General features: G+C 45.3%; 1 protein-coding gene across 1 annotated transcript; it reads left to right on the forward strand.

The window, feature by feature from the left end:
- Window positions 1-1,827: 1,827 nt before the first annotated feature.
- Window positions 1,828-14,591, forward strand: LOC127583960 (UDP-glucuronosyltransferase 2A1-like). Its single transcript, XM_052040421.1, has 2 exons — window positions 1,828-1,930; window positions 12,249-14,591. Exon 2 carries the CDS (start codon window positions 12,250-12,252, stop codon window positions 13,873-13,875), a length of 1,626 nt encoding a protein of 541 aa, XP_051896381.1. The 5' UTR covers window positions 1,828-1,930; window position 12,249; the 3' UTR covers window positions 13,876-14,591.
- The last annotated feature ends 1,070 nt before the right edge of the window (window positions 14,592-15,661 follow it).

A 15,661-nucleotide genomic window follows, 5' to 3' on the forward strand; every position in this document is an offset into this window, starting at 1 on the left:
ACTTGAATACACACTTAATTATTATCATTTTGCATCTATACTCCACTGTAATGTCAAGATTAAACAGAATACAGGTCTAGGTGATGCAAATTATCCTCATATATCAACCGATGTCCCCTTAAAGACATCGTATTCTCTCTGTAATGTGATGCCACTATTGGGATGCCCCAAGATGTGATCTGTCTGCTTTCAGTAAGATAACTTACATTTGTGTGACTCTGAATCTATTTTTATCACTTAATTATTTTGTGCTTGTGTACAATCCCACAATAATTGGCATTTATATAGTGTCTTTAATGCAAAAAAAATCATGCAGGCTGGCCTGAGGAGCTTTATCAAATGAAATTTAATAAAGCTCCTCAGGAGCCAAAAATAAGATGTTTTGCAAGGCTGGCAGGAGTAGGGAACCCTGGATGATAAGGGATATTGAGGCTCTGGACAGAAGGAAGAAGAAGGAATAGGTCAGGTACAGGCAGCTGGTGTCAAGTGAATCCCGGGAGGAGTATAGGGGTTGCAGGGGTATACTCAAGAAGGAAATCAGAAGGGCAAAAGGGGGCATGAGATAGCTTTTGCAGAGAAAATTACAGAGAATCCAAAGAGACTTTTTGCATATTAAGAGAAAAAGAGTAACTAGGGAGAGAATAGGTTCCCTCAAAGACCCAAGTGGACATCTTTGTGTAGAGCCATAGGAGATGGGCAAGGTTTGAGATGAATATTTCTCCTCTGTTTTTACCTTTACAGCAGAGGATGTCTTAAATTTGTGAAGGTAGATAAATCTCCAGGGCCAGATCAGGTATATCCAAGAACACTGAGGAAAGCTAGAGAAGAATTTGCAGGAGCCCTGCTTGAGATATATGCAACGCCATTAGCGATGGGTGAAGTGCCATAAGCTGGAGGGTGACTAATGTTGTGCCTTTCTTTAAGGAGGGCTGCAAATAAAAACCTGGGAACTATAGACCAGTAATGGGAACTTTTGTGGTAGGTAACTCCCTGGACGGGATTCTAAGGGATAATAGATACAAGCATTTGGAAAGACAGGGGTTGATTAGGAATAGTCAGCATGGCTTTGTGCATGGGAGATCATGTCTCATGAGTTTGACTGAGTTTTAAAAAAAGATGACCAAGAAGGTCGAAGAGGGCAGGACGATAGATGTGGTCAATATGGACTTCAGTAAAGCCTTTGATAAGGTTCTGCATAGTCAGCTGCTATGGAGAGTTAGATAATAAATTTGCACGCAAAATTTATTATCTAAATAAATTTAGACAACATGACAGCAGATGAAAAGTTACAACAGAAGTAAAGTCATTACAACAGAAGTAAAGTTGCAACCAAGCCATGGCAGTCACAAAGCTCGTGCCGAACAGAACGTCATGGGAACAAACGTGAGTGCCAGGAATGGAATCCCCACTCCAGATTTCATTTTGGCAGAGCCTCACTCCTAATAAGTTCCCTGCAACTGAGTTGAACCCTGAATGAGAGAAATCAGGGCAGTTGAGATGGAGGCCAGCTGTAGTTCCAGGGAGGGGAGGAACCCTTTAAGGAAGGAAACCCTTCAGTGGAGGAAATCTACCGTCCTTATTCGTGTCCCTCCAAAGATACAGCAGTGTGTTTAAATCTTAATTACCCTCTGAAGTGGCCCAGCATGGACTTCAGCAGTGTAAGAAGGTGGGTCCCCAGCAAATTTCCAAAAGCAATTGGTGAAAAGCAACACCCCCTGGCCTGACAGCAATGGTTACATCACATATTGAGAAATTCTGAAAGAAATAAAACACGAGTAAACGGTTGGTGCCCATCATTGGAGATGCCTTGTGCTGAGCCTATAATATCCGGACTGTGTGAACTTTATGCAGACCTTGAACTTCTTTGAGCTCCGGTTGATACTTAACCCCAAGACAAGACAATCTCCCATGCTCAATTTCGGCTTCAAAGGTAAGTGAAAAGGCACATTTTGTTGACAAAACTTGCATCAACTTCAAATTGCAGGTGATCTTTCAGATGCAGTAATAATCTAGTGTGAGGCTAGCTGCATAGCAATGCATTTAATTTTTGCATGTCAACATATTTATAAGTAGTTTTGGGGAACTGGATGGTTCATCTTGTTAGTATGATTTTGCTTAAAGTTGAGCATAGGGAACCTCGCTCGCTGGCTTCCAGGTGCTTTAAGTGAAGACTGTGGGCAGGGACTCCAGTTAAATCTCGACAGTTTTTGCAACGAATGTCATTGCTTAATATTATTGCTTTTGAATTATTTCCACACGGAATCCAACACCAAAATCCATACCGTCAACGTGACAGCTCACCCGGAACTTTCCTTTCAGTTTTTAATGTTTATATAAGTGATGTATTTGCACACTAATACCATCGTCCAAATAAACCACAGTAAATTAAATCTTGCAATTACCTTCTGGCATAAAGACACTTTTACTGGTTACAGAGGAAGCAAAGAAATAGAGTCAACACAGAAACAGGCACTTGGGCACACCACGTCCACACTGTTCATTTTGTCCAAGGATTCGGGTCAGTCCCTACCCTTTCTGCAGGACATGGAGTTAGCTCAATCCAGCTGGCAACAAGCAGGAAGCCGAGACAAACATAAATCCAGAAGATTTTGTCTGGGCCGGTGTCTCCAAATGCGGGCTGCTCTCTGTCTGAAAATATTGGTGTCTGTGTTCACATCGGGGATATAAAGTTAAGAATTCACATCCTGACTAATTTGTTCTCAAAGGGATAGTGTACCAGGTAAATATATCCAAGTCACTTCTTGTTATTTACAATGCAGACCTCTCAAGTGAAAACTTACAACATGGAAGAAGGTCACAGCCCAAGGTCACTAGAATCCATGCCAACTCCCAAAAGAACAACCACGTCGGTCCCATTTGCCACTGTGCTTCCTCATTGCCCTGTAACATATTCTGTCTCCCAACCCCATTCACCCTGCTCTGATTGCTTTGCTACTTGCCTGTACCAAGGGGCAATTTACATTGGACAATTAACCTACCTGCTGATCTCTGAAATATGGGAGGCAATTGGAGCACCAAATGCAATGGGAGGTATTTTATGTGTAGTTTGAACATTCCCCCTTTGACTACAAGATGTTCTGCTGGGAACATCAATTTCTTCCCATATTCCAAAGATGTATTGGTGGGTAAACTGGCTATACTGTAAAATACTCCAAACATATGTAACTGGTAAAAAGAATCAGAGTGTTAACTGCTTCAAATTTCTGGGCGTTAACACCTTGAACTACTTGTTCTGGGCCCAGCATATGGGTGCAATCATGAAGAAGGTGTACCAGCACCTCTACTTTCTTAGGAGCTTAAGACGATTTGGCATTTCTCCAAATACTCTCACAAGCTTTGGGGCTGCATGGTAGGGTAGCGGTTAGTGTAACGCTATTACGGTGTCAGTGATCAGGGTTCAGTTCCCTCTGCTGTGTGTAAATGGTTTGTATGTTTTCCCCGTGACTGCGTGGATTTCCTCCGAGTGCTCTGGTTTTCTCCCACATTCCAAAGACGTATGGGTTAGTTGGTTAATTGGGCGGTGCAGGCTTGTTGGGCCGGAAGGGCCTGTTACCCTGCTGTATAGATAAAGTTTTAAAACTTCTACAGTGGCACTGTTAAAAACATCTTGACTGATTGCGTCATGACCTGCTATGGCAACTCCATTGCACAGGAATGCGAGAAGCTGCAGATATAAGATAAGCTAGATATCTTTATTAGTCACGTACATCGAAACACACAGTGAAATGCATCTTTTGCGTAGAGTGTTCTGGGGGCAGCCTGCAAGTGTCGCCACACTTCTGGCGCCAACATAGCATGCCCACAACTTCCTAACATGTACGTCTTTGGAATGTGGGAGGAAACCAGAGCACCCGGAGGAAACCCATGCAGACACGGGGAGAACGTACAAACTCCTTAGGAGGAGATTGGCGGACACGCCCTGTTCCATTGTGGGCACAGTCCTCCCCACTATTGACAGCATCTACAGGAGGTGCTGCCTCAAGAAGACAGCATCTATCATCGAGGATCTCCACATTCCACGTCGTTCCCTCTTCCTGCTGCTACTGTCAGGCAGGAGGTACAGAAGCCTGAAGACCCACACCACCAGGAACAATTACCTTCTACAACCGTCAGGTTTTTGAGCCAACCTGCATAACATTAATTCTACCTCAGCAACGGAACACTATGGACCACCTCTTGCACTACCATGGTCTTGTCCCTGATTTTTTTTTGCACAAATATCTTGTTTTACTTCTCTTCTTCCCTTTCCGAGCCTATCTCTCTTTTTCCTTTTTTTCCCCTTTCTCTCCTTACCTTTGACCCATCCCTCGGTGGATTTGTTCACCCCTCCTCCCCCGCACCTGCCTATCACTATCTCTTACCACCTTGTGCCTATCCCGCGTCCCCTCTTTTATCCACCTATCACTGCTCTGCTTTTCCCTCCTGTGTATTGGGCTTCCCCTTTTCCTATCTTCAGTCCTGAAAAAGGGTCCTGACCCAAAACGTTGACTGCCTGCTTTTCTCCATGGATGCTGCCTGGCCTGCTGAGTTCCTCCAGCATCATAGAGTTTTTCATCTGTATTCCAGCATCTGCAGTCCTTTGTTTCTCTCGTTTTACACATTATTTTCTCTCTTCACTGTCTTGTATAATGTATGTATAATTCATTTTCTGTGTGTGTCTGAACTTAAGTACCTCTGATTCTGCTGCAAGCAAGTTTTTCATTGTACCTATACCCCGCTGTACTTGTGCATATGACAATAAACTCGACTCGACTTGACTTGCGATTTGATGGGCATGTATGGGAGAGATTAAGTTGCCAACATGGAGGGAAATAAGGAGATGGAATTGGGCTGAAGGGATTGCTCTGCTGGGTGCCAATATGGGCCTGATGATCTCCTCTCTCCGTCATAAAATGTAAGTGCACCTTACAGGCATGGCGAGTGTGTAAAAATTCGACAAAAACTGCACCCAAGATCAGGATTGAACCTGGGTCTCTGGAGCTGCAGGGCAACAATGCAAAGTGCTATACTACTTTGTTTACTTATCATATCTAAAATGCCTACAGGAGGTATAGCATAAACTAAATACAGAGGAAAATCAATATTGTCTTTCGCCGATCCTCTAATGCCAACTTGCTTGTAAATAACCTCTGTGCTAGTCCTGTGCAGTGGTAGGGCCTTGTGAGGTGCATCATAACTATCTGAGTGGTTCACAAAAAATCCCACCAAAGAAACAGCTGATAAAGCACATTGATAGCCCACAGTGTTTGACAGCTCTGAAGACTTAACGGTTACAGAATCAGAATCAGGTTTATTCTCGCTGACTTATATGTTGTAAAATGTGTTGTTTTGCAGCAGCAGTACAATGCAAAGACATAAAAATGACTATAAATTGCAGAATACATAAATAGTGCAAAAAAAAAGGAATAATGAAGTAGCGTTCATGGGTTCATGCACCATTCAGACATCTGACGGTGGAGGGGAAAAAGCTGATCCTAAATCGTTGAGTGTGGGTCTTCAGACTCCTGTACCTCCTCCCCGATGGTAGTAACGAGCGCATGTCCCAGACGGAGAGAGTCCTTAGTGGATGCCGCCTTCTTGAGGCACTGCTTCTTGAAGATGTCCTCAATGGTGGAGGGGGTTGTTCCTGCGATCGAACTGACTGTGTCTACAACCCTCTGCAGCCTCTTGCAATCCTGTGCATTGGAGCCTCCATAACAGGCTGTGATGCAACCAGTCAGGATGTTCTCCACTGTACATCCTTCGAAATTTGCAAGAGTCTTTGGTGACACACAGAATCTCTTCAAACTCCTAATGAAGTAGAGCTGCTGGTGTGCCATCTTCACGATTGCATCAGTGTGTTGGGCCCAGGATAGATCCTCCGAGGTGTTGACAGCCAGGAACTTGAAGCTGCTCATCCTTTCCATCGCTGACCCCTCCGTGCTTAGCCACATGGTCACGGGTATAGAGAGAGTAGAGCAGTGGGCTAAACACACATCCTTGACTTGCTCTTGTGTTGATTGTCAGTGAGGGGGAGATGTCATTACCAATCTGTACTGACTGTGGTCTCCTGATAAGGAAGTCAAGGATCCAGTTGCAGAGGGAGGTACAGACGCTCATGTTTTGAAGCTTGTTGATTAATACTGAGGGGATGATGGTGTTGAATACCGAGCTATAATCTTTTTCCAAAAATAAGCTTTATTCATAATAAAAATATAAAAAACAAAATTTATGGTTGTTACATTCAGTAGTGTAAAACTTTAAAGAGGAAATAAAAACACAAAAAACAACCATAGCGCCATTGCCACTCATGTGGCTTCCTGAGGTGATACCCCTTTCATTGTTCGAGGGGCTTCCCTACCCACCTCTGCCCCTCCATGTTGGGTAGCATAATGATCCTTTACTGTAGTCCTTCCCCACATGGCCTTGGCATTGGCTGCACTGAGCTTCAGTGCGTCCCTCAGCACGGACTCCTGCAGCCTGGACTGTGCCAGTCAGCAGCACTCCCTTACGGACACCTCGCTGTGCTGGAAGACCAACGTGTTTCAGGCAGACCAAAGGGCTGTCCTTCACTGAGTTGATAACCTTCCAGCAGCACTTGATGCCCCTGAGAACAGCCTGTAGATCAGAGAGTCCTCTGTCACACAGCTGCTGGGGATGAACCAGGACACGGACCCTTGCATCCATCTCCACACCCTCTTAGCACATCCACAGTCTGCAAAGAGGTGGGTGACTGTTTCTTCCCCACCACAGCTGTCCTGAGGACAGGGTACATTAGGGGTGATATGTCGTCTGTGCAGGAAGGTTCTGACTGGGAGGGCACCTCTCACCCCCAGCCAAGTGAGGTCTTTGTGCTTGTTGATCAGATCTGGTGATGAGGCATTCTGACTTATGGTTTGGACCATTTGGAGAAACCCACAGAATCCATAGTGTCCCCGTCCCGCAGTATCTGCAGTACATTCCACACTGACCACTGCCTGATGGACTTGTGGTCAAAGGTGTTTACTTGGAAGAACTCTTCCACAAAGGACAGGTAGTGTGGCAACGTCCAGCTGATTGGGGCGTTGCGCAGTAGTGGGGCCAGGCCTATCTACTGTAGCACCAGGGATAGGTAGAACCTCAGTACGTGGTGACACTTGGTGCCTATATACTTGGGGTCCACACACCAACTGATACAACCACACAAAGATGGTCATCAGGATGAGGGAAACATTGGGTACACTTTTGCCTCTATTTTCAGGGCACTTGTGCAGCATGACCCACGAGACTTGCTCCATCTTGGTCCCCCAGATAAACTGGAAGATGTCTCGGGAGATTGCCAAGGCAGAGGAGTGAGGAACAGGCCACACCTGCGCCAAGTACAGCAGCCCTGAGAGCATACCGCACCTGATGACCAAGTTCTTCCTTGTTATTGACAGAGAATGTCATTTCCACAGACCCAATTTTTGTTTTACCTTCCCATTCTGCTCCAGCCAATTCTCGTTACACGCCTCAGCCTCTCCAAACCAGATCGCCAGCACCTTCAGGTATTCAGACCTGACGGTGAAAGGGGCGTTGGATCGGTTGGGCCAGTTCCTGAAGAGCATGTCCTCACTCTCCCTGAGGTTGACTCTAGCCCCCGATGCCAAACTTGAACTGATCGCAGATGCTGATCAATCTGCGAACTGACCATGGGTCTGAGCAGAAGACGGCGACATCGTCCATGAACAGGGAGGTTTTGACTTGTGTGCCTCCACCCCTCTTATGCTCTCGTCCTTCCTGATGGATTTGGCAAAGGGTTCTATGCAGCATACAGACAAGAAGGGGAGAGCGGACAACCCTGCCTGACTCCAGACTTGATGAGGAAACTATCTGTCTCCAACCCATTGACTTGGACTGCACTATGGATACCTGTGTAGAGCAGTTGGATCCAATTTCTGATTCCCTCCCTGAAATCCATTTTGGAGAGCATGTCCAACATGTACGTGTGTGATATCCTGTCAAAGGCCTTCTCCTGGTCCAAGCTGACCAGGCAGGCACCATCCCTCTTGTCCTGCACGTAGGCGATGGTATCCCTGAGCAGCACAAGGCTGTCAAAGATTTTCCTGCCAGGTTCAGCACAGGTTTTTTCTGGGTGGATCACCTGTCCCAGAGCAGACTTGACCCAGTTGGCGATGGCCTTGGACAGGATCTTATAGTCCACGTTCAACAGTGAAACGGGTCTCCAATGCCTGATGTCCTCCTTCTCCCCCTTCTGCTTGTCAATGAGGGTCATAATGCCCTTTTGCATGGAGTCTGACATTCTGCCAGCCAGAAGCACAGTGTTATACACTTCCAGCAGGTTCAGGTCCATCAATCCCACAAAGCCGAGTACAACTCTGCAGGTAAGCTGTAGTTTCCGGGAGTTTTATTTGTGCCTAGGGAACGGATGGAGCCAGTCACAACTCCAGGGACAGTGGCTGATCCAGATCCTCCCACTTGCTCTCATTTAGCGCCTCCGTGATAGAGGACAGGAAGTTTTGGGAGGCTGTGCTGTCTGTGGTCTTACTGTCATGCGGACTGGCATAGAAGTATCTGCAGATTACCTGTGTAATCTCTCTTTAGTTTGTCGATGTTCTCGGGGGTCAGCAGCTTGACATTCAACTTCCACGTCCCCCTGTCTGCCTTCAGGTCCTTCTGTAGGTGACAGGCGGCTCAAAGGAGGTAGTGGTCAGCGAAGAACACTGGCATGACGTCGGTGGATCTGACTGTGATTGCCTTCGATGTGAAGAGGAAGTCTATCTGGGACCATACTGAGCTGTCTGTTCCAGTCCAGGTGTATTATGGCTGTGTCCCATCTGCAGGGGTGCTGAAGGTGTCCCACAACTTTGCATCTTTAACCGTTTCCATCAGGAGTATGGAGCTGCTGTCCTGTCTCCTGTCAGCACTGCCGGATTGTCCAGCTGCATCAATGATGTAGTTGAAGTCACTGGGCAGAACGACTGGTAGGGACGTTGCCAGCAGTGGTGGGAGCTGCTTGAGGACAGCCAGACGCTCGCTCAGCATGGCTGAGGCGTACACATTGATTAGCCAGAGCAGAAGGTTACAGTACTTTACATCAGCCACAAGGAGCTGCACCCACTACCACCTTTTTGACTTCAATGACAGCAAAGTTACCACCCCACAGCACAATCCCCAGGCCGGATGCACAACTATTATTGCCCCCCCCCCCCCCCACCAACATATAGACAATCCCTGGGGCCACCATCGCAACCACCTTTGATGGTTACAGAGGTGAGGCAGCCCACACTCCTGTAAAAAGGTAACATCAGCCTTGACTGTGGTAAGGTATTGCAAGGTGTACACACATCGCACAGGCTCTTCACACTGCGCAAGTTTAGAGATGCCAGATTTATCTCCATAGTCATTTGGGTTCAGAGATCACAATTACTGTCGATTGTCAATCAGCCTGAACCCTCATGCCCACAGCCTTGGTGAACTGCAGCACTGCTTTTAGGCTCAGGTGCTGGGAATGGTCCTCCCCTGGGTGTGGTGATGCTGGTGGTGTCACTGGGGGGAGATTAGTCTCTGCTCCTTTCTGCCCTCTGGCTCTGTTTATTCTGTACCCTCCATCTCTCGGAGCTGGGGTGCACTGGACGTCGTGCTGCTCCCGGTCTCCCGGAGCTAGGGGCTGACGGTTTCTGTGTTGCTCCCAGACTCCCAGAGCTGGGGGCCAATGGCCTCAGTACATCTCCTGGTCTCCCGGAGCTGGGGTGCGCTAGTGGTCTCTGTGCTGCCCTCGGTCTCCTGGAGTGGGGGCGGAAGGCTGAATTCCTTCCTCGCCCATATGTGTCTGTGGCCTCCCCTCCTCCTTGTCCCCTCCATTTTGGTACTTTCTCTGCCTGTGTCGATGGTTTCCCATATTTGCTTCATCCTCCGACGAGAAGAGGTTGCTGGCATCTGTCCGTTGCATTGCCATTTTCTTCTAGTTACTTTTACTCACTGCAGCCCGTTGTCTCTTGGGTGGTGTCTTCTGGGACTTTTTCCTTTTCGTCACCTGTCGTTCCCCTTCCTGTCCCTCTGCCCTCCCCTCTTCCATCGACTCCTCCTCTTGCGGAGGGGCCTGAGAGCTTGTGGCTGGGAGTTGGTAACTCAAGGCGGTTGGCTTTTCCTCAGCCCTGGTCTCAGCCTCTGCTGGAGCCTCTGCACTGGTGGTGGGGTTTGTGGGGGAGGCGGTGTCAGCAGTCCTCTGGGGGTTGTCGGTGCCAGCTCCCCCTCTAATTGCCTGTTCATAGGTACCAGCACGTTTTGGGCAGGCCTTGTAGAGATGTCCTGCCTCCCCACACAGGTTGCAACGTTTGCCTTCTCTGCAGTCATTGGTCTGGTGGCTTTCCTGCCTGCAGACGACTGCACTGCATTGGGCCACCACATGTCCGGACTTGTTGCAGTTACAGCACAGCCTGGGTTGTTCTGCATATACCATGTAACCGCGGTTTCCTCTGATGGCAAACACTGAGGGTGGGTGGGTGACGGCACTGTTAGCATCTACCCTTAGCTTGACCACCACCTGGCGCTTGCTGGTCCAGATCCCAAGCAGGTCTTTGATGTCCACACAGCTTCCTGCTCCCTCGACGTAACAAAGCAGGAAGGAGAGGACATCCACAACAGGCAGATGTGGGTTGAACATGTGCACTGTTATCTCACACTCCTTCTGGTGGGGAGGGTGAAGAGTGGCTGTGCCTTCAGCGGTGACAGCGGAGCCTCATTCCCCCTCCCCTGAAAGTCCAGTCACATCTTCTGCCATCCCGCTGGGTAACATCAAAGAACCCGTTACCTGGGAGATCCTGGAGGCAGTAGATGTCTTTCACCTCAAACTTGTAACACTCCAGTAGGACCTTCTTGATGAAGACATCCCGTGTAAAAGGATTCCCCTTACTGAGGTCCTTCACTGCCACGCTGTCGGTGTTTTGGATCCCATGTCCTCCTCCTGAGGCGCTCATCGCTGCCACCATCCTGATGGAGCTGATTGGTTATAGAAGGTAACTTGCTGGAAAAGGGTGTTAGATTGGTTTCCCAATCGGCATTAGGATCCACCCCTACGTCAGCAGATTAAGGTCTCATCAGGCAGCCACTTGATCGCGAAGAGTAACCGTAGTCTTCCTACTTCTTCAACATCAATGTTCAAGTTCACCTGTGAATCTATCTCCGTGATTACCGTCCTGGGACCCTGGACCTCTTGATCACTGATGGTCCTCTGCCACGTAAGTATCAATAATTGATAAACAGCAGCCTGACATATGTTTTGCTATTGTCTAGGTGCTCCAAAGCAGAGTGAAGAACCAGTGAGATTGCATCCACTGTAGATCTGTTGTGGCAGTGGGCAAATTACAGTGGGTCCATGTCCTTGTTCAGGCAAGAGGTAATTCTAGCTATAACCAACACCTCATGTAACACTTTTAAACATTTGAAAACTTGAAAGCAAACTTAAGTAATTGACAAAGTGCAAATTAATTCTTCTCTGCTGCAGCCACTCCCCTCCATTGTAATGCACAAAATTGCTGTTGCAGTGCAGGTCAAACATGGCATAGATTCAGCAGGCTGATTCCTGACCATCACCACTGTGGAATCCAACAACTTCTTCCTCCATTGGTGGAATCAGAGATTGTGAGAGAAACTCATTCACTAATTCATGACTTCTGTGTTGTTGGAATCACAAGCATCCTGACGTGCACTTGGTAAGAGAAGTGTGGATGTTGGTGAGAAGTTGGGGTAGAGGAGAAGCAGTTACAAATGGAACTGCCAGCATTTACCCATCAGTTTTGGCCTAATATTTGATTATTAAATGCTGAGTATAAAATGTGTATGAAATCAATACAAACCTCAATGCTATTTTTTATAATGGCAGATATCCACTTCTACGATTCAAGAAGCTGGTCATGCAATGTTCTAATGTGTTGGAATTTGGGCTCCTCTATTTCCTGAATTTAGCTTCTGTCACAAGCTGCTGGAATTTGCTGCTCTGTGTTGTGCTGGAATTTGATGCACATTGTTGCACTATATTGGGATTTACAACTCCCTGACACACCTCTATGTATCTTGCTCCTTAATCATATGTTGGACTTGCAGCTGATGACAAAGGAATGCAATCTACTTCCATGGAAAAAATGTTTCTTATGTTAACTCAATCAATCCGCAGAACTAACTTGAGTACTTTGTCCACATAGGGCAGCGTAATTATCAAATGACAAATTATGGTTCATTAACATTATTTCTTTTCAATTCTTGAACAGGATGTGGACAAAACTTCCTCTCAGTATGGAAGGTGCTGGATGGAAAAGCAGAATAATGGTTCCGTTTGTCCTTGGTACCATTATCACCTTGTATTGTCCCATTACTCAGTCAGCTAATATATTAGTTGTACCTGCTGGTGCAAGTCATTGGATCAATATGAGAATTCTCTTGGAAAAACTGAAACCTCTTGGACACAACATCACGGTGCTTTATCTTGAGGGAAGTTTGTACATCACAGAAAGACCAGATCTATATCAATCTATCATAGTTCCAGAGTCAAACATTGAAGGAACTGACGTCATGGGAAGAATTCTACAAAGAGCACTGCAACTTGCACAGAATGGATGGACCTTCAGGGACAATATTGAGTTCCAATTTGAAATTCTACATTTTACGCATAACCGTCATAAGATTACTCATTGGTTTATTGCTGAAGTTTTTGAAAACAAAACGTTGCTAAGCCAACTTGAAAAGGCAAATTTTGACTTGGTGCTTACAGATCCTGTTTTTCCCGCTGGACCTATGCTTGCCTATTATTTAAAACTTCCCCATGTGTATAATGTTCGATGGCTAGAAAGTGGTGAAGCTCATTTCCTCTTGGCCCCATCACGACCTTCCTATGTCCCAATCACTAACTCGCATCTGACAGACAAAATGTCTTTTCTACAAAGGACACAAAATGTCATCCAAACTCTTATTCAGCTATCCGTTTCAGAACTTTTCATTTACCCCGACTACAATAAGCTCTGCCATCGATATCTGGGACCAGACACAGATGTCAAGACAATTCTCCTGCAGGCTGATGTGTGGATGGTAAGGGTTGATTTTGTATTTGAATTCCCAAGACCCACCATGCCAAATATTGTGTACATTGGAGGCTTCCAGTGTAAACCAGCCCAACCACTAGCAGCAGAGTTTGAAGAGTTTGTCCAAAGCTCAGGGAAGCACGGACTTATTGTGATGTCATTGGGGTCCATTGTCAGTTCCTTGCCAATGCGGATCACAATGCAAATAGCAGAGGCTTTTGCTCAAGTACCCCAGATGGTTATTTGGAGATATGATGGAGAAATCCCTCCCAATATAGGAAGTAACACACTACTGGCAAAATGGATCCCTCAGAACGACCTGCTAGGACACCCCAACACACGAGTCTTTATTTCTCATGGTGGCACCAATGGCATTTACGAAGCCATCTACCACGGGGTGCCAGTGATTGGCATGCCTCTAATATTTGACCAATTTGACAATGTAGTTAGGCTTGAATCCCGAGGAGCAGCAAAAGTGATGAATGTTGCAACCATGCATTCAACAGATCTATTGCAGGCACTTAATGAGGTGATAAATGGTACATTTTATCGGGATAACATGAACAAACTCTCTGCTCTCCACCGGGACCAACCAGAGTCGCCAATGGAGAGAGCCGTTTTCTGGATTGAGTATGTTGCCCGACACAAAGGAGCAGGGCATTTGCGCTCAGAATGCTACAGACTCCCCTGGTACGTTTACTATTGTGTAGATGTGATGATCTTTCTATTGTCTGTGTTTCTCTCGGTTACAGTGCTGGTGGTTGTAACATTGAAGAAACTTTGTAATATTGTTTGGAAGAAAAAGCAAAAGACTGAGTAAGGTTACCGCATTTTGTATGGGAGATTGTCATTTTAGTTCTTTGAAAATAATTCAAGGATATTTTTTCTGTACTTAATCCACAAAGCCTCTTTTCCAGAAGTCTTAAAGTTAGCAAAAAAAAATGCGGGTGTAAGATGTCAGTGAAATATTTGTGTATAGAAATATGCAGGAGGTTTATAAATGCTTGAATCAAATCTACAAAAGAAGATGAATATCTACAAATATTCAAAACTAAGTAACATTTGTTCATGTAATCACAAACCTTTGGGAGTTGTCGGCACAGAGGCCTTTACCCATTATCTACCCAAGCATTGTTTCATGGCCAAATATTACACAGCATTCCCTCTCAATCTGTCAGCATGTTTGGTTCCTTTCCAATACTCACCATTGTTGGAGTGCTTGATTTTTATGAGGCTTACCCTAGTTTGCAAGTAATTCCTCAGCCACAGCTCACCAACTGGCAATGGTGACTCTGAATCACAGAGTTACGTTACCACATGAGTAAATAAGCTTGCTTCTCTCTCTCCCAGATACACCACCTGATCAGTAAACTTGCGTAATTTTATGAGTGTTAAATTGCAGCTCAGATACAATTGTCTCATTTACAGAAGGGCAGATATAGTGTTGGTGCTGAGCAGGATTTGCAGAATTCCTGTGGATTGATAAATCACATGACATGTAATCATTTTTAGCATTTAGTTATGTTTGAATATTTCACATGTAGTGCCACTCCATAATGTACAAAATTTATTTTTTAATAAAACAGCAATGAGTATTTTGTTGAACTCTTAAAATGTATCTAATTTTTAGCAAAGGGGAGATTAATTCTTTCACACATTGATCCTAAAGGGTGGTTTTGTTCAAAGTGGAGTAGCTGATGTCAGACAGTTCAAGTAAGTCGAATTTCGGTATCTGGTGCTTCTCTGATGAATTATGCGCAATACTTTCAGTAAGCTTCATGTTGCAAGAAAGATTGCATTCATATTTATCACCTCTAGACATATAGCCAATGTTAGGGGTATAGGAGTTATGAAATTATGTGGACATAGCAAGTATTAATTCAAATGAGAATGAGTCTTCAGGAAATATCTGTTCTAATGTAAATTGTAATCTGTAAATCAGTTTGAAATTAAATGGATACCTTTGTAAACAAATAGTGCTGCTGCAGAGCACAGGTTACTCAAGAGATATGGTTTTCAAACTGATGTGACCATGAGACATTCTTGTATGCATCCGCCTAATATAAGACAATGGGATATGTTAATTGGCCTACATCAAAGCCAGTTTCAGACATCGCCAGTTAAGTTATTTTACATCATTGTGATAGAGATCAAGGGGGCTTCCAGACCAGCACATCAAACATGGTCGAAGGCATATTTACTCCATCTATCAATAGTTGGGATACTTGCGGGCCTAATCATTCAGCCCTCACTCTAATTTTGGGTGACTGGGTTCTCTGTCCACAGAAGCTTTTAGACCATCCATGTGAATTATTTTGTCCCAGCAAAGGCATTTAAACATTCAGATGTGTTTTATCAGTTAGCATATGCTCCTATTATAAATATGTAATACAGTGGAACCATCTCAAAACATCGAAGTAAACAATATCATTGTAGCTATCGAAATTGTATTGAATCACCTGCTGTTATCTTTGTTCTTAAGAGTATAAAAACTTAATGTACTTTGAGTTTGGGGAGACAACAAAGAGGGTCTCAAAGGGGGATGTTTGCTTTTCATGTTGAATAAAGACATTTTATATCAACCAGCTACAGTCTCTGAATGACTG

The sequence above is a fragment of the Pristis pectinata genome, chromosome 28 (genome assembly GCF_009764475.1).
Source record: "Pristis pectinata isolate sPriPec2 chromosome 28, sPriPec2.1.pri, whole genome shotgun sequence".
In the NCBI taxonomy this organism is placed as follows: domain Eukaryota; kingdom Metazoa; phylum Chordata; class Chondrichthyes; order Rhinopristiformes; family Pristidae; genus Pristis; species Pristis pectinata.